The sequence below is a fragment of the Lagenorhynchus albirostris genome, chromosome 14 (assembly GCF_949774975.1).
Source record: "Lagenorhynchus albirostris chromosome 14, mLagAlb1.1, whole genome shotgun sequence".
Taxonomy (NCBI): Eukaryota; Metazoa; Chordata; class Mammalia; order Artiodactyla; family Delphinidae; genus Lagenorhynchus; species Lagenorhynchus albirostris.
In genome coordinates this window covers 78,538,325-78,557,986 of record NC_083108.1, presented here as the reverse complement: position 1 = coordinate 78,557,986, position 19,662 = coordinate 78,538,325, and the positions used below count along the sequence as shown (strand labels likewise).

The 19,662-nt window shown below is 47.1% G+C and overlaps 1 protein-coding gene across 1 annotated transcript in view; it reads right to left on the bottom strand.

Annotated features, from left to right (window-relative positions):
* CCDC60 (coiled-coil domain containing 60) overlaps window positions 1-19,662 on the bottom strand; it is a 248,739-nt gene that overhangs the window by 8,246 nt on the left and 220,831 nt on the right. The window contains exons 8-11 of the mRNA XM_060121620.1: window positions 16,193-16,283; window positions 11,712-11,946; window positions 4,685-4,769; window positions 1,557-1,628 (exon numbers count right to left, since the gene is read on the bottom strand). Coding sequence (XP_059977603.1) covers window positions 1,557-1,628; window positions 4,685-4,769; window positions 11,712-11,946; window positions 16,193-16,283 — 483 coding nt within the window. The remainder of the gene's footprint in view (window positions 1-1,556; window positions 1,629-4,684; window positions 4,770-11,711; window positions 11,947-16,192; window positions 16,284-19,662) is intronic.

Here is a 19,662-nt window from a genome sequence, read left to right as displayed (position 1 = left end):
TTAGGTCTGGCAGGTGATGGAGCAAGCCCTATCCCACCTTGCTGGGAAGCAGAGCCCTAGTAATAGTACCCAGAAGGCCATGTGTTTGGATTCCACCCAGCTGCCCCAACCTCTGCTGCTGAACTCTCTGGGGGAGCAGGCTGGCTTTGACCTTCCTCCTGTAGACGGCTCTCTTCTAGGGCTGATAGTGTGACTTGGCGGGGAGGCAGGAGAGGAAGGAAGCGGTGTTATTAGCTGTGATAAACCAACCAGCAAACAACAACAAAAGACCCTTCTGCCTGTCTCAGTCTCCCCTCTCCTTGGCCCTCCTTGAGTTTTAGCCATACTGGTCTTTGCTCAGTGCTTCTAAGCTTCCTCCTGCCTCAGACCCTTTGCACATGCTATTCCCTCTGCTCAGAACACTATTCCTACTATTCCTTCTAGAGCAGGGACCGTAGGCTCTACAGGGGGAAGGGCATAGGAATCACCTGGAGAGATTGCTCAGAATGAGAATGCAGATCCCAGATCCCAGACACAGGCTAGCTAATTCTTCTTTTTTCCTTCAGGTCTCAGCTTAAATGTCAAACTCAGCCTTGGTTAGAACCCTGGTGCTCAACATTCACCAAATCCTCCATAATCCTCCTTCAGAATGCCTTCCACAGTCATGATTATACAGCTACCTCTGTGGTGTTATTTGATAAACGCATGACTCTCCCCTTAGAACAGCAGTTCTCAACCATGGGCAGGATGCAAGGGGTCCGTGAACGCAGATGGAAAAAAACCAGCTTTTACCTCTTCACCCAGCCTTTCACAGAAATGGAAGTCACCACTTCTACACATCACGTTAAAATTGTGGGAGAGATTTTGAAAAATCATTTACACTTGACACTAAAATTACAGTAGTTATTAGACCTGCTGCTAAGTCTTATTGTATAAGGTATTGCTAAAGAAGCTCCCAGACGACTATATATCTCACGTTTGGTTGTAATATTGTAATCGATATTACTATAGATTTCTTTGTAAACCTTTGTCATTTATAGTCCGCATTTGAAAGCATTTTTTGTGAAAGGAGTCTGTAAGCTTCCTCGGATGGTCAAAGAATCTATGTCACAAAAGGAGTTATGACCCCAGACCAGACAGTGGGATCCACCCACGTGGTCAGACTGCTCCTGTCTTGTTTGCTGCTGAATCTCTAAAGAGCTGAGCACAGTTCCTGGCATACAGCGGGGACTGAGGAATAGTCTATAGATGAATAAATGAATTGAGGGCAGACCTTTACCTCCCCCATTACAAGTCACCCAAGTAAAAAGGGAAGAGGTAGTTCTGTAACATACGCTCCCCACTTCATCCCTCCACTACCAGAAGATTGTAACTTCATGGTATACGGTTATTGGGAAGAAATGGCTGAACACTCACCCCCGAGACCTGGGAGTTAAGGAACTTATTTCCAGGGAATAAGGAAGCAGATGCCCCTCCCTGCCCCACTTTCCACAGTCTGGTGAGGGGCATCTCTGCAACGCCACCCATAACTGTGCGGCGCCTCCGGACCCACCTGCTGGGGCCCCAGGCCTTCCTACCTTGATTTGCGGGTGGTCTGCATGTCTTTATAGGCAGAATCACTCTTGTTTTGTCTGAGCGTTGAGAAGATACTGCAAAGCAAGATGAGTCACTTAATAAGGCGCTGAACAAATGATGCTCCCCAAGGCACTAAATATCTGTGGGAGAATGGAGAGTTCTCCTTCTAGAGCAGGGATCCTAGGCTCTACAGGAGGGCATGAATCACCCGGAAAAATTGCTCAGAATGAGAATGCAGATTCCTGAGCCACACTCCCAGAGATTTGGATACATCAGGCCTGGAGTGGGACCCCAGAAGCTGCATTTAAAACCACACACACAGACTTCCGATGCAGGTGTGCAGGGAGCATACTTCGCAAACCTTAGCATTTCCTGGCATACCATGAAATGACGCCTGCTTGAAGTGCCTGTTAAGAAACGCGGTTTCCTCTAAGGATTCCGATCCAGTGGGTCTGGGATGAAGACCAGAAATTTGTAGTTTTCACAAGCGTCCCAGCTGATTCTGATCTTCAGGGACATTTGTAAAATACTGCTAGAGGATTTTAAGACAAGGTCATCTTCCTAGGTGATGTTATGGTCTGAATGTTTATGGCCCCCCAGATTCATCCCAGGAGAATGCTGTTAGGAGGTGGTGGCCTTTAGGAGGTGATTAGATCATGAGGGTGGAACCCTGATGACTGGAACTGAAGCCCTTATAAAACAGACCCTTGAGAGCTAGCTTGTTGTTTCTACACGTGAGGACACAGTGAGAAGGCAGCCGTCTATGAGGAAGAGGGTCCCTGCCGGACGCTGATCCGCTGACACCTCGATCTCGGACTTTCCATCCTCCAGAAACTGTGCGAAATAAATGTCTCTGGTTTACAAGCCACTCAGTTATGGGATTTTTATTACACCAGCCCAAATGCCCTAAGACAGGTGACCAGAGCGCGGTCTGGCCCTTGAGGCTGAGGGCTGGGAGAGAAGGCTTTCAGGGGTTCCTAAAACCCCCAGAATTCTACGTCAGTCTTGATGGGAGCAGACCTGCTGTCTAAAGTGAAATAGGAATCTACATTTTTAAAGTGCGGAGGGCAAAAGCAAACCTGCAGCTTCCCCTAACTGTCTCTGGGCAGCTCCACAGAGAAGCCTTCAATATCTGCTGCCTTAGCAAGGGATTAGGGAGATTTTTCTCCCGGAGGAATTGAAGAGGATGGGAAATTTCAACAGGTTCTTGCACTGTAACCATGGTTATTTTATCATTAAAGTGAATGCAGAGGCCACGTGATGAGTTCTGTGAGAACCAGGTTCTTGTGTGGTTTTGTCTTTGAGGACCTGAAGCAGGTCACTCCCAGCCATCCTTCTCCATCTATGAGATGGGACCATGGTACTGGGTACTGGTTAATCAACCTGTCTCAGCGAGTGGCTGCAGAGGTTCCATAGGACGCTGTATGTGAAACAAAAGTCACCACCACCACCACCACTGTCACCAATTTTTGTTTGCTTACAGTATGCCAGGCACATGCTAATATGTTAAATGCATTATCTCATTAAATGCTTCAAATGACTCAGTGACGTAGACATTATTTCCACAACAATAAAAACACTTTACTAGGAAATTATCATTTAATTCTCATTACAACCCTTTGGGATAGGTTGTTAATGAGCCTCATTTTACAGAATTGGAATCAGGCTCAGAGAGGTGAAGCAACTTGCTCAACAGCACACAGCAATTAAATCACGGAAATGGAGATTGACCCTAGTCTACTTGGTACCACCGCCAGTGCTTTGATGAAACACAATCTCATTTTACAGATAAGAAAGCTGAGGTTTAGAGAAAGGCTGAGGGACTTGTTCAAAGGCACTAGGTCTTGAACCTACGTCGGTCTGACTCCAAAGCCAGTATTTCATGGTGTGAGTTCTTGCAAAGGAAGGAGCCTCTTGGAGCTGATGCTTCATCACTGTCATCTGTCTTTAACACTGATAAATCAGGCGCAGCGACCGGGGCCTTAAGGGCCAACATTGTCTCTGAGAGCCTTCAACGCCACCCTCCAGAGCCCCGATGTGAGTTGAGGCAGCAGCAGCCAATTCATCATTAACAAGCAGAGGCGGGTGTGATGCATGTGAACGTGCTTGGTGAACCGTACTTATGCTAATAACAATAACCAATAAGTCATAGCCGGCATCCCAGGAGGCTGAAGGTGACGATGAACCTCTCCAGCGCCTCATTTATTCTCAGGAAGTCCTCTGCTTACTCTGAGGGATCCACACTTGGCAAGGGAACTTCAGCTCTAGCCTGCATGCTCCCTGAGGCTTTTAGAGGCCAGAGGTCCAGGGGACAGGGCTTTCCGCCGGAAGGAGGACACCTCAGGTTCAAGTCTGACTCTCTGAGCCAATTACATTGGTTGCCGGCTTGAAACTTCAAAGGGTTCTTTTTGTTCCTAGGATAGAAATCAGAATCCTAGAGGTGGCTTCCAAGGTCCCCAGACAGACTTATATCTCTGCCCATCCCATCTGGGAAGCATTTCAGTTCCTTGAAGGTGCTACGCTCCCTTTGGACCATGTTTGCACATGTGCCGTCTGCAGTATTCACTCCCCGTGCTGGCTCTCCTGGCGACCCCCCAGCGACTCTGGCCGGTGAGCTCCTTCTCATGCTTCATCCAAAATCTCAGCTTAAAGTTTCTTCTTTGGAGGGAACTTCTCTCATTCCCATCCCGGACTAGATCAGATGCCCCTATTATGTCCTCTCACAGGTCTGAGCTTTTCTTTCATAACACTTCCTGCAATAATTAGTACGGTCCATCCATATTCATAAATACTCACTAAAAGGATGAATGAATAAACCTCTGGGTTCCTGGGAAGCAGGGCAGCGGAGTGGATAAGAGAACAGTTTTTGGAATACGAAAGATTTGGATTCGAGATGTGGCCTTACCATTCGTTAGCCTCTCTGAACCTCATTTCCTTATTTGTAAAATGAACACAACAGTACCTACCTTGTAGGGTCGTTGGAAGAACTCAGGGAGGTGATACACACGAGCAAAGTACATGGTTCAGCGCTTGTCACAGAGGAAATGCTCAACCGTTGGGAACTGCTGTCCTTTATGTTATCACTATGATGCTGACATCCTTTATTTGCCCAGGTGTCAAAAGAACATACCTGGCCGCTTGTTTTTGCATCCCATCTGCCATTGTGACTGTTCTCTGAGCATCTTCCCGAACCATCTCCAGGAGCTTCTGCAGATCTGATGGGAACACAAGAGGTCACTGTCTGCAGGGTGCTCGTGAGACAGAACTGCGCGGGTCACGGCCCAGCCCCCAGGCCGATATCGCCTCTGCTCTGGCGTACTGGGGAGCCGGAGAAGGATGTGACCGGGGTCTAGAAGTCTGCAGGTTGTAAACGTGACTCGTCTGCTTCCAACCAGTGACTGGCCACCTCCTCTGGGACGACAGCTAAATTGCTCCCCGTGGCCTGTGAGGCCTTGAGGGTCTTGGCTTCTTTCTATTTCCTGTTTCATCTCATTCCTCCTGGCCGCAGTCCCCCTCCACCCTGCCCTTAAACACTCTTCTGTAGCCTGAGATAACTGTTTCCAATTCCAAGAAGAGATCAACTTGCCCGGGAAAACCCTCTCTGATCCCAAAGACCTGAAGTTCCAAACCGGTGATTCGCAGCTGACTCTAGCTCGTAAATGTGTTTGATTTGATTTGATGTAGATGCCCAAACTTTTCATAACTGGAAGTTTTCACATTACAAATCTGGGCCTCCAGTTTCCCTGGAAAAGACTCTGAGGTGGGGCTCGTCCCGCGCTGATGGGGCCCTTTAGAACTTCCAGTGCATTCTCCAGCTCCCCGTGCCCCCTCCGACTCCTCGCTGCATTAGTTGACTTGTATATTCATACTTCACATTGTTGCTTTTTACACGATGTAGAGATATTTCTTTGTGCCTGACTATTATGGGTTGACTTGCGTCCTCCCAAAAGATAATGTCCAAGCCCTAATCCTCAGTGCCTCAGAATGTGAATTATTCATATTCTTATTTAGAAATAGGGTGGCTACAGGCGTAACCAAGATGAGGTCATACTGGAGTAGGACGGGCCCTCAATCCAACACGACTGGTGTCCTTGCAATAAGGCGGGAGAGACACAAAGGGAGAAGATGGCCATGTGATGACAGAGGCAGAGACTGGACTGCTGATGTGCCTACAAGCCAAAATGCCAAGGCTTACCAACAACTACCACAAGCTAGAAGAGGCAGGGAAGGGTTCTCCCATACAGATTTCAGAAGAAGCATAGCCCTGCTGACGCCTTCATCTGGAGTCTAACCTCCAGCACTGTGAGACAATAAATTCCTATTGCTTTAAGCCAGGAAATGTACTTTGTTAAGGCAGCCCTGGGAATCTAACACATGGACATTCTTAAAAGTTGGAAAATAATATATATTTGGAGTAAGCTAGGTGCTCCAAGAAAAGTGGGAGAGTGGAAGCCCTAAGTGTTTTGTACAAATACAGATGGGCAAGCAGTTGGCACCCAGCTTGTCATACAGGCATCTCTGTCGATATTTGCTAAATAAATAAGCAAACAATTAAGGAGGAAAAAAAAGTAGGAAGGGGTTTGGGAGACTATGAGCTAGATTTGGAATATCAATGAAGGAAGACAGGGCCAACATGGACACCTTTCACTCTTTAGTAGGTGCCTGTAGTCGGCGCAAGGTCAAGTCCCAAAAGCCGTACCTGCAAGGGTGAAGGCAGTGCTTCCCAGCGCCGTTTGTGTCCAACCTTGTTTGTGAATGCAAGTCACTGGGTGCTAGGGAAAGGGTGCTCCCGTCAGTGACCTGGGAGCCATCTAGGCTGTGACAAACGTCAGCATTTAGCCACTTTCCACTCCCCCTTCCTCATTCTCAAGTACTGATAGTTTATCTTCCCAGTAACTGGTGGGCATGATTCCATCTGACCTGGATCTGATCTTCACTTTTGTCTTGTCACGCCCACCTTCCCTACTGCCATGCATCCCAGAATCCTTGGGGTGTGTCCAGAAGCCTGTTGATGAGGGAGCTCTGGATGCTTCCTCCACTTTCTTCCCTTCTCTTGGGGACCCAGCAGCACCATCTGACCACTCCCCCACTCCTGCCCCTACCCGGAAGCAAACCAGTCTAGTGGGTGGATACCAGCAAACGAGCCCAGAGACCTGGCACACTGGGCAGCTCCCCCAGAGAGTCCCCTATAAGGCTCCATGTGCCATTTAATGCACCAAAGGTTTCTTTCTGCCAATAATGCCTCTGGGCAGGAACGGTGCCCACCGACATCAAGCTCCACCCGTCACGTAGCTGAGGTTGGATATGTATGAACTGGAACAAAGCCTTGGGACTGTGAGGCCCATGTCCACCCACCAAGGCCCATGCCTGCGCTCCAAGGAAGGAGAGATTTCTCTGGAAAAGGTGCAGGTGCCACAGAATAGTCTCCCTGAGGAAGACAGTCTTGTGATGGATGTCCACACTCAGAGGAACCTGCTTAGTTCTCAGTCCCCAGGGCTATGGGGAGGCCATTGCCCAGTGCTCAGAGATAACAGCATCCTCTGTTTCAGCGCCGAATCACACCCCTAAAGGAAAAATTCTAACTCCCTTCCTCCATGGTCCATCCCCGGCCTGTCTAAGAATCCCCCTCGAGAGCAACTATACCCATTTCTTCCTCTCTGTTGGGGGAAAAGAGAGGAAGTCCTTTTTTTGTATGGGGTTGTTTCGGTGGCGGAGTGGGGGGAACAGTAGAAGGCACAGGACCCCTCTTTTTGAGTTACTATTTAAGTGAGTTTCTCCTCTAACAGTTCCAAGACTGGAAGATTCAAGACTGGCAGAAGGAATGGTCTGGGCTTTGCTTCCTCCGGAATCCCTTGGCCATTGATTTGGGAAGGGACCATTCCACAGAGAGGCCACGGCCTGCTGTCCCCAGCGATCTGTGTCCACAAAGACTTCATTATGCAGCCAGCCCTGGAAATTAAACCTTGGTCAGATGGCATGTCTCTTAGAATAGGATTCATGAATTCAGAATCAGTTGGAGGAGGTTTTAGAAGGCAATGAAAGTCTGGGAAATTAATCTACTTTTGTGAAGGCTCTGACAAATGCAATGGAGGTTAAGGTATAAATAGAGAAAAAGGGTGAAGAGGCTGAGGGAGAAGGACTTTCTCTCCTGGGTGTTGGTCTCTGGTGGGAATGCATCTCCCAGCCAATTGCTGTGCACCTGCCGTGTGCCAGGTAGAAGGTGAGTAAGACGCTGTTCCACGCCTGAAGGGAGCTCACACTCCTTTCTCCTTTCTTTAGTAACAGAAATATATGTATGCATATGTACTTTTGTGTGTGTGTGTGTATACTTTTGTGTCTGTGTGTGTGAGGGAAGCATTTATTAGCCCAATTTCCCAACATGCTTTGTAGCTAGGTGTGCCCCTGTGACTAAATTCTGGGCCATGAGATTTTAGGAGAAATACTGTATGAAGCTTCTGAGAAGACTGCTTAAAACTCAGCTGGAAGTGAGCACTTCTCTACTTCACCTACTTCCTTCTGCTTCCCTCGTAGGATGTGACTCTGATGACTGGCATTCCAGCAGCCATTTTGGACCATGAAGTGATCCGTGGTGGAGAAGAAAGACAGAAGGAAGTAGGATCCCTGATGATCTTCTGGAACCACCCTATCTCTAATCTGTAAGAAAAATTAGTTTTTATCTTTTTTAAGCTACTCTTTTTCAGGTCTCTGTACCTAGCCAAAAGAAGTTCCTACCTGATACAGTGAGGTGTAGTTGTAAATTAAAATTAAGTACTTAATACAAGCAAATACAAAATACTAAAAGAATTGAGAGAATGAGAGTCAGGGAAAACTTTACAGGGGAGGGAATATTTGAGCTGGGTCTTAAAGGTTGAATAGGAGTCCATTCGACTGAAGGGTTGGAGGTGAAAGGGCACCACAGACAGAGGAGGGCATGAAAGAAGATGCATTGTTTAGAAGGAGAGAGTATTTTTAGTGAGGCTGGAGCACCTGGTATAAGGTGTGACATGGCAAGAGCGGAGCCCATTATAGGCAGCCTGGGACAAGATCAGATGCAGTGTCTTAGAGGCAATGGGGGGGGCGTCTCTGAAAGATATTAAGCTGGGAAGCACTACGTTAAGTTTTTAATTGAGAAAGTTCCTTCTGGTTCAACACGGACAAGAATCTGCAGGCAAGGGAGGGTAAGACAAGAAGCAGAGGTTAATTACGAGGCTGCTACTGTCATCTGGATGAGAGGTGATGAAAACTGGACCAGGGCTCCCCAGCCTAGGTGCCTACAGGGAGCAGATACCACAGGTGAGTGACAAAAGCTAGTGTGAGAAAAATCAGGCTGTTCTCTTGGTCCTTCATTTCCCACTTTTTCTAGAGACTTGGGTAAAGCATAGAAATTAAGTGTGACATGAGGGCCAGACTGCCTGGTTTCAAACTCTGGCTTCATCACTTATCGGATGTGTGCCTTTGGGCACATAACTTAACCTCTCTGTGCCCCAATTTCCTCATCTGCAAAATAGGCAAAAAAAGTTGTTGTGAGGATTAAATGAGTATGTATATCTGTGTATATTCACATACACACACGCACACACACACACTCACATATACAGTGCCTGACACATAAAAGTCCTCTTAGGGTTAGTTATTGTATCATCATCATTATCATTCTAAGACAAACAAGAGGGCAAAGGAGATGATAAATGGGCAAGCACTTGGCCAACTGGGAGCAATGTAATGATTGGGAGTAACAGGGAGTGGTGGGGACTGTGGAAAACTAGAGAGCACATGCCCCACCTAAGAAGGGCAGCTCCAGTTGACTGCTGTCATGCAGGGTTGCAGGCCCACTGTTGCCACAAAGAATAACTTTTTTTAAATCAGAATTTTGATGTCCAATCTCTCAATCTTAAAAAGTCACTCCTACTTTTTTTTTTTTTAAACAAAGCCTTGTGTGGTAAACAAAACACAGTCTGCAGGAACCAGCCCGTGTGCCCCAATTTTCTATCTCTAAACTAAGACAAAAGCAATAGGAATGAAGAGGGTAGGGTTCAAAAGAGCTTTGGGAGATGGCACTGGTTGGGGCAGGCAACTGGTTAGACTGAGAGTAGGAGTAGGGTGGCCGTTAGGGAAGGGTCTGTGGTGTCTCAGGTGCCTGGAGAGAGGACACTATTCTCCCCTCCCCTCACTGCCAAGCCTCTTCTCCCTCTGGTCCCTCCTTCCTTCAGCTCTCAGGTTGCCACTGGGAGAACCATACGTGAACTCTGGGCCTGAGGTACTTCTTGAAGCTGGGGACTCTTCTCTGCTTGTCTTACTTGAGAGCAAGGTTTTCAGAGTTAAGAGACACAGCGCGGACACAACATTAATAACCACACACAGACCTTTGAAAAGAAAACCAGGTCTTGTTACCCCTACACTTGCAACCTTCCAGAGCCTTCCTCTTGCACTTGGAATAATTCTGAAGTCCTTACCTTGCTCTACAAAGGCCACGCATGCTCTCACCCCTGCATCCCTCCCCAGCTTCGTGTCTTCAGAAACTCAAATGTCAGGGCTGAGAGAGGCTTCCCTTGACCACCCTGTCTAACCTAGCTCCATTCCCACCAATAGTCTCTCTCTAGCCTGAATCTTGTTTTATTATCTTCCAATCATGTATTATCTGCAATTGGCTTGCTACTTATGGCTTTCTTGTTTATGTCTGCTTTTTCCTTGTAAAATATAAGCTTGGGGAGGGCAGGTACTGTCATCCTCGGTTCCACAGTAGCTGCTCAATAAATACATTTTGAATGAAAGAAGGTTCAAGAAATCCAGAAGAGTCATACATCTGATGACGGTTTATCTCAGTTCCTCTCCATCTGCGATAATACTTCTGTTCAGCAAACAGCTTTTCAGGGCTTAGAACTTTTCTTGGTCTCCTGTTAGCAAGGGGGATGGTGGAAAATTTTCTCATTGGCCATCATTACTATGAGTCCTGACCACTTACTGAACTTTTGCACTTTTGCCCATTTCTGGCTTTGATAATCGGCGCCCTAATCAGGCTTTCTGGTTCACCTTGACCTTCTTTTTCAACCTCCTTGTATCTGTACTAAACCTGGTCCAGATTGTGTGAAAGAACACTGACTGAGCAGGCAGGCCTCAGCTTAGGTGGCACTGAGGGGACAAAGCATGTGGGGATATGGCAGAGAAGGTGTTTCATGCACCAGAGTCAGTAGTTCTGCAGTGAGCCTTCCTCTTTCATGCCCCTTTCTCTTTCTTCCTTCTGCCTTCTCCATCTTTCTGCATAAATCCTTTCTTTTCCTGTCTCCTTTTACTATACAAGCTCAAGCCAGAAAGTCCTGAAAATGAACTTTTTAACACGACTTATGGAACCCAGTCACAATTCTACCTGGTGGAGGTCCACAGGGTCCCCCTAAAAGAGTGTGCAAAAACATGTATGTGTGTATGCTTGAATTTTTTTCCTAAAGAGAGGCCCATAGTTTCCAACAGATTTTCTAAAGAACCTGTGTCCCCCAAACAGTGAACCATTGAGAAGGCTTGTTTCAGAGTGGGGGGGGGGTCACAGAGTGATACAACTTCCCTATATAAAATGTCCAGAAAAGTCAAACTTCCAGAGGCAGAAAGTAGACTTGTGGTGGGAAAGGGGAGGGACTGCCAGTGGACGTGAGGTTTTCTTTGGGGTTGATTGAAATGTTCTAAAATTAGATGGTGCTGTTGGTTATGCAACTCCATGCATTTACACAGAACCGTTGGCGCGTGCGCCTGCAACAAGGGAACTTTGTGGTGTGCGGGTTGTACCCCAATAAAGCTGCTGGCGCCGAACTTCAAAACCAGTATGAAAAACGTAAAATATCTTATCAATACTTTTTTACATGATCACATGTCGAATGACAATATCTTATGAATTGGGCTAAGTAAAATATACTATTAAAAGTTTTTAAAAGAGCAGTTGATGACCATGGGCTGTCTCCCAAGGAGAAATGGTTCAGAGTAACCCAAGTTAGAGTATATTTCTGATCTCCACTGAGGGAAAGCAAAGGGGTCCAGGGAGCCTGAACAGGGCTGGGGGACCTGTGTGTCTCCTTTACCTGAGTGGGGCGAAGGTGAAGCACATGGGGCTCTTGATATCTGGCTTCAGGGCAGAGTCAGGGCAGACTCGTCAGATCTAAGGAAGGACTTACTGACATGGAGAGGTTCTTCTTCAGGCTTGGCCGAAGACGATTCACTGTCCTCAACGTCCTTGCTGCCTGTCGCCTGGGTGATCACACTCTGGGGCTCATCTGAGCCCGGGTTCACGGAGACCATGCTGCTCTGGGGGGATGACCCTCCACTTGTCCGAGACAGACTGAGGGTGGAGCCTCGCCGGCTTGGTTTGTAGCTGGTGACGCGTGCTACAGGAACCTTGAATCTCTTGGTCTGAAGGAAAGAGAAAATAAAGAGGGATTTTAGAAAGGAAGGAAGGAAGGGAAGAACGGAGGAAAAGAGGAAGGGAGGGAGGAAAGTAGGAAAGAAAAAAAGCGAAAACCTGGCTCTGAATGTGAATTCCTTTTGGCTCTTTCCGAACACCATGAGACATATCCTGGGTCTGGAAAGACCTTCTGTCACAAATCAAGATAATTTATACACATGTGTTTATTGGAAGCGAGTTTGATGGGACTTATTCTACTCTGTGAGTGCAATGGTTGCCCAGGTAGTCACCACAGGAAGCCAAACATGTATTCCAATGATGTTGCCTTGGACGACAACGGTTTTTGACTTTTCTTTTGTAATAATCATCAGAGTTGATTCTTAAACTGGGGGAGGATGGGTCTAATTTCTTTAGCTGCATCTTGCTTTCGACCCCCAATTCTATGTATCAACCTTTTGTTCACCAAATGACACCTGGGGCTCAAAGAATAAAGATTTATGTTCACTGGGGTTTTCTGAAGAATACAAGATGGAGAAAACTCTAGGCTTGACACTCAGGAGGTGCAGGTGAGGGATGCAGATTTGTCTGATGAGGGGGCACTCTTGGGTGGAGGGGGGAGGAGCCATGATGGAGGTGGGTGGGAAGACCTAGATGACAAGTCCTAGGAGGTGAAAGGGAGTAGGTAGGGAAAGTCCTGCGAGAAGAATGGGGATTTTTGGAAGGAGTCAGAGTGGACAGGTTACAGGAATGTGTGCGTGTCTGTGTGTGTGTGCGTGCGTGCACGCACACACACCGTCTTGCATGACTGGTGTCACTTCAGAATGTACTGTGTGGGCTTATGTCTTCATTTAATTCATGCTTCATGTCTTAGGCTTCCTAACTTGCCCTAAGTTGCTCAGCTGCTCCAGGATAAGAGCTCAGTGAGGGTCTGGGCTACAGTTTACACTCCATTAAAAGAGAAACAATTTCATTTGAGAACATTTGAAATGAAAGCCCTTGGAGGGTAGTCCAAGGTCTTCTTTGGATGAAACTCATAGTGTGTGATACCCTAGGGAAGAAGATAAGGAGAAGAGGCAGCACTGAAGACCACACAACATTTAATAAATATCTAACAGGGTGGAGAGAATTGTTTTCAGCAGGACTCACCGAGAGTCCACTGTGGGTGATCAGAAGTAATGTTTTGATTGGCCACCTCATGGGGCCCTGAGTGTAGGTGGAACCTCCCTGCTCCGGAAGAGCGGAGGGATTTCTTGCTTGCACAGGGCAAGGCGAGGGTGAGGGAAGAGAGACGGAAGAAGGTTGTGGGGTTTAAGATGTGATATCTTGCTGGGAAGGCCACCTCCCCCAATGTATTCAGTGAAATTCTACACAAGTGACGGAACGCTTCAGAATGTGATAGCCTGGGGCACTGGAGTTCAAACTGGGTTTAACCGGATCTCCGAGGGAGCATGGGAGTTACAAAATGACTGTGATAAAGAAAAAGCAAATGCCAAAAGTTGGCATGCTCTTCCCTTTGATAAATTAGGGGCTTGATGCAATGGCCCCTTTGTCCTGGCATCGCAACTGGACAAGAGCTTGCCAGACTGACAGCCCCTCTGCTCTCTGCCCCCAGAGGGAGAGAGAATGTCAGCGCTCAGGGATAATACCTGTAGAAGGCAACTCTTCCTGTCTCACCTGGCACGACATGAATTCTTGACTCTGGAAACCACACTCTTTACATCAATGTCATTTTTGAAGGCTGGACAGATTGTGTCACCAGGGCAGCCTGGAGTCTTGCAATGAGCACCAGACTCAGAGCCAGGGGACCTCAAGGGGGCCCTGAACTGGTCACTCTCCCCTGCTTCCGTCCCCTCGTCTATACAACAGAGAGGACGGGCTGGGATGATCTCAGAAGAGCTTTCCATGCCCAGAGTTCTGTGTGCCTCTTCCCTGCGTTAGGATTTCATCCTGTGCTCCTAAAGTTGCCATTAATTAAAATTCAATTAAAAGCCACAGACAGGAAACCCAGAGCGAAGGGCTGACACTTCTCATTAATTGAGAGTGGCGGAAAAATAAAATGTGGGGGGAAGATGTGACAGGCAGTTTCAGCATCCTGCTTGCCCTTTATTGAACTGACTCTCCCTGAATTGACTTAAATCCCCAAATGTTTCTTCTCTCTGTTTTGTATTTCACTCAGGAGTGGTATTAACTGGCTGCCGTGTTGCACCTCAGGAGGGACTGCTTTTTGGCAACAAAGGAAAAGATTTCCCCGAATGATTCCTTGTACTTTCTTAGAAGGAGGGATTTCAAACTGGTGGCCCATGGGGAGACATGTTCAGCTGCCCAGAATTCTACAGATTGGGGATATCTTTATATAAGAACTGAGGTTACCGGCCTCTCTTGAAAATGATAAGCCCTGGGTCCCATCTTCACATGGCGAGATGAGTAGAACTAAGCAGAGGTTCTTCCCTTTAGCTGTGCAGAATTCCTGTTTGCCACAGACCTCACCACTCCCTACTGTGTTACCCAGCCTGATTTTTTTCATTTATGCCATTTGTCCGGCTCTTAATGATCACTGCCTTGGCACTGACAAGCTCCACACATACAGAACACTATCAGTTGCTGTGGAAGTTGACTGGAGCCTCTCTTTCAAAGTCCTTAATTTACAGCTGAAGAAACTGAGGTCAGGAGAGAGGAAAGGACTTCTCCAATGCCATGCAGTGAACAGAGCCACACTGGCTAAACTAGGTCTCCTGATTCCTAATTCAGTGCTCCCTCATCCTCAGAATGGACCACACTGCAGCCCAGAGTTTGATCTGCAAACTCGCCCAGGGGGGATTTCAATTCAGTGAGAGTTCAAGTGCAGTGACTCACTCGTCCTTCCTCCAACTGTAGTTGTGACTATTCCTGAAGGACATTTTTTTAAAGGTTGTGGCTCCTGCTTTTTCTGTGCCTCTCTGGAGACAGATACACACGCTATCTCCACAGCAACTCTCTGTGATAAAAACAAAGGCTCTCCTTCTCAGGGCACTTAGAAGTGCCCTGATGAAACAGCAAGGAAACGGTGAAACTTCATGAGGGGCAGTGATAATCCTACCAGAGAGAACATGCTTTTGAAGAGCTCAGTGTTTTAATAAACAGGGTTTAGTAAACAGACCCAGGACTAACTCTGGGCTCTGCCACTGCCCAGCTGTGTGGCCTCATGCAAATCACTCAACCTCTTCAAGCCCTAACTTTCTGCTCTCCTACCTGGAAATAAGAATACTGCCCCCACGGGGTTGGTTAGTAGGAGGACAGGACTGGCTACTACACCTAAAGAGCTTCCTTAGCACAGAACCTGGCCCACTGTAATTCTGTTCAAGATTGGCTTCTAAAAATTACATAACCACAATAATGCTCAGCATTTTCACATTTTCAAAGTGAGATTGCATACTGTTTCCTGGGGTTCTTTACTAATGTAAAATAGATAGCTAGTGGGAAGCAGCCTCATAGCACGAGGAGATCAGCTTGGTGGTTTGTGACCACCTAGAGGGGTGGGATAGGGAGGGTGGGAGGGAGGGAGATGCAAGAGGGAAGAGATATGGGAACATATGTATAACTGATTCACTTTGTTACAAAGCAGAAACTAACAACAACAACAAAAAGAAGTGAGCAGAAACCAGCATTATATCCATTTTGTGGGTTGGAGCACAGGTTCAGCAAAAGTCTCATTGTGTGTTCTCTCAACTGCCTTCAGCTCTCTACTCTTGCCATTATTATTATTACGGTGCTTGTTTGTTAAGTGGATGAGTTTGGGGGTTTTGGGGGTTAGGAATGGTTTTGAGTGAAAAGAATAGACCTCTTGATTTTCTCTTAATAATAAACACACGTTCTAGTTTGTAGAAAACCCTGTCTGTTCAATCACTCACTTATTTTCTGACTGAGTTTGAAAGAAAAGGGAGAGCGAGAGAGAAAGAGAGGTGACTGTTACTGATTAAACGTAGACAGTGAGTGAATCCATTTCCTTCCAGTGACATCTTATGAGGCGGCTGCTCGGCCACCCCTTCCCTGCTGCGTGAGGTGGTGTCCAGCCAAACGACATTTCTTCTAAAATCCCCAGATAATCATTTTAATTAAAATTTATAAAAACCACCCAGCAGCACGAGGTTCTGACTTCCCTTCACTCAGAGAACCAAGTAGAAAAAAAAAATCCCATCAGAGACAAGACTGGCGAAAATGCCTCCCACCCAAGTTGGGGCTGGTAGCCAGGCGGCAGAGTCACGTGCTGACAGTTACCTTTGGGGCTGTGATGAAGCGCTCCCACCTCTGTCCCATGGACTTGTCCTTATTGATTTTTTTTATTGTGCTCTTGCTTCCACCTGGGTCCCTGAGTGAGAAACAGCTTAATGAGTTTTCCGTTTCTAGAGCCTCAGTTTATTACAAGTACTTTTAAGAAATGCAATAAAGAGATGATGGATGGTGGCTGTTCTCTGCTCTGATTTTTTCCCCCTCCTATACTCGGGAAGCAGCGGAAGGGACAGTTCTTCACAGCCGGGTCTCGCGAGTGGGAATCGAGGTTAGGAGAGACCACCGCTTACTGGGTAGGGACTGAGGGAGGTGGAGTGTATTTGTACACATTCCGCATCTGTTTGCGTTTTGGACTTGGGTCCTCTCATAGACTCCAGGGCAGGTCTGCGGTTCCTCTTGGGGGTGAATTAAAAAGCATGTTCATTTCCAAATCTCTGCCTGCTCTGGTGCCTAAGGGTCCCACCATCAGGGTCACTTCTGAGTAAACGCACAGAGAGAATTACTAACTTTGCTTGGGCGGGGGGAGCTTACAGGGTGCGTTGCACAATGAAAATCACTGGTTTGGAGTTTATTGAGTGAAAATTCTACACACTTCTACATGCAAGACGCTTCTGTGCATTCTCGCTGAATCATCTCAACAAAACCTTGTGATGCAGTCATTTATCATCCCATTTTACAGATGAGAAAACAAACTCAGGGTCTTAAGTCACTCATCCAGGTGCATATTCACAATGAATCTAATGACCCTCACTTGCATGGGTCCCGCCAGGGCCCTGTACCTAATTTTGTAGTTTAACTTTGTATCCTTTTTCTTAAAGCGCCCCTCTCCCCAACTAAATAAACTTCAGGTTGCGTGAAACCTGGATCTTCCCTCATGGGTTGGAACTTTCTGGGTATGAGACTGAAGCCCCAGCAAGTTTGGATGGTGACATACCTATAACCCTTGATCAGAAACCTGTGGGACCGGATGTGTTGCCAAATTCAGAATCTTGGCATTTTGGAATGGAAATATGCTGCACGTATACCATATGTTAACATAATCCTTCCAGTGGGGTCTCGGCAGCATCTTATAATCAAACACATTAATATTTCTGCAGTGATATATATGAATATTTACACTAGGTGGGATAAAGACCATAAATAGCTTCAAGTCAAGTTTTGCCATCAAATCAGTTTGGTTCATGTCAGATTTTGCTGTCAGATTGAGTTATGGCAAAACTGAGTTTTCAGAGCCTTTTGGATTCTGGACCTGTGGCTATGGGGTGGTGGGTCCCTGTTGATAAGCTCTCTCAGCGACCTCTACCTATCTACGTATTGACTGATTGATCTGTTGATCTCTCCATCCATCCACCCATCCATCCATCCCTTTCTTTCTTTATCTCCTTTTTCTCTGCAGAAAGGGTTTTAGATGGCTGGGAGCCTTTAGATCATTTGGCTGGCTGTCATCCAGCGTAGAGGAGGGACCTGAGGGAATGAGATGGCCAGACCAGTTTGATGTGGGGAGGCACCAACAGGAGTCTAGACTTAGCAGGGGCTGCCAAGTGCTGGTGGTGGGGGGAGATGCTCAGATAGGAGGCAAAGGTGATCAAGATAAATAAAGCTCGATTCTTATGGCATGCGGGTCTGAGCCGCAGAATCAAAGGTTTCTACCAGCCCAGACGGGGAGGGGGATGTGTGCGCTCTTTATCGGCAGAGCCCTTGCTGGGCACCTACCAGCTCACAGCCACAAACTGAGAAATGCACACAGACGACAAGGTGAAAGTCCGGCTGGGGAGGGTGGGGTGAGAATGTGCCTCCAAGCTTTTTGTAAGACTTTATGTTTGATTACACAATAAAAAGCCCTCTGAATAATTAACAGTGAAGCTCATGTAACGTTGGTTCTGCCTGCCTCTCCCCAGCGTAATCAAATTAGGGAATGTTTAAAATCCAGCTGGAGGAAGGAGCAGCAATACTTCAGTCCTATAAACAATATTTAAACTAGCGGCACTTTTGAAGTCTAATTTAAGGCTCACCAACTGGAAGCTTTAGTGTTTCCGCTTTGGAGCGTTTCTTTCAAGACCACAGGGCTTTTCTCGCTTTTCCCCTTTGCTAACGCAGCTCCTGCTGTGCCTCCAGGCTTCTTCTTGATGTTCAAAAGGAAACCCTCTTCCCCTTTTAAAATTAAATCTGGTACGGCCAAGCTTTCAAAATCTTAAATATTCAGACCCGATCGGGAAGATGGAGGTTTCTCGTTCACGCAGACTTCCAAGACGACCCAAAATCTATTATGACTTCAGGCAGCAGGTTAAATGAGCTAAAAATGCAGCAAGGTCCCAGGGATCTTAAAAAGCCCTGAGCATCGTTCTTGCAAAGCCACTGATAAAGAAAGGGCCTGGTTGGACAGAATCCGTCTCTCTGAGGTTTCACTTTCAGTAGCAAATAAACCAAAAAGGAGGATCGATAGGGGGAGAAAAGGCAATAACCCAAGCGTCGTCATCCACAGTGCGCTCACTGCACACTACTACACAGGCAAGCTGAAGTTCCTGCCCACGGCCTGGAGGGACAGTCAGGGCCCTTCACCCACCACAGTCCCAGGTCTTCTCGGCTTCTTAAAGTTGGGGGTCGCTCTGTGACTTGTTTTGTTCAAAAATACTTGAGCGAAAGTGACACGTGGCCTGTAGGGCGATGCTTTAAGGGCCAGTGCTCAGGTCAGATTCCCTTTCCTGCTGGGTCCTTGGGCCACTATGGTGAGCAGAGTCCCGTGTGGTGGACACGTAAAGGGTGAGCGAGAAATGAACTTGCGCTGCGCTAAGCTGCTGAGATTTGGGGGTTGCTCATCACGGCAGCTTAATTGACCTTACCTAATCGATGCCTCTGATTTACTGTCTGTGTGACCTCAGGCCAGTCTCTCTTGAGCATCAGAACCAGGAAAAGGGGTGTACCTGGGTGGTTAACAGTGGGTTTAAGAATCGGGTGGACCAGCTGTTTGAGTCCTCCGCCTGCCCTGCTGCTTCCTAGATGTGAGATTTTGTGTAATATTTACCCTCTCTGAGCCTCAGTGTCCTCATCTGTCAAATGGGGGAATATCAGCTAAGTCAGAGGATGATTAGAGTGAAGATGCAATGAAATGGGGCTCGTTAGGAGCTTTCCAGGGTGCCTTGTATACAGAACTGAATACAGCTGAACTATGAACAACGCATGCTTTTTTCAACGGAAACCTTAATGTGGCTTGGAGGAGGGGCTGATGGTGGGCAAGGAGGCACTAGGGCACATCCGTGGGGGAGAAGTGGCTGTGATTTTGAGACCACATTTTCTCTCTGCTGAAGCTTTCTGGGGGATCCTATTTGCCAGAAATCAAGGGAAGAAGTCGTTGAGCACCGCTGCATCTCTTTTAACTGTACCGCCAAGCACATTTTGTTCCTAGCAGCCACTTGAAGACATCTATCCACAGTGGCAATCAGAGTAATTTTCTCAAATAC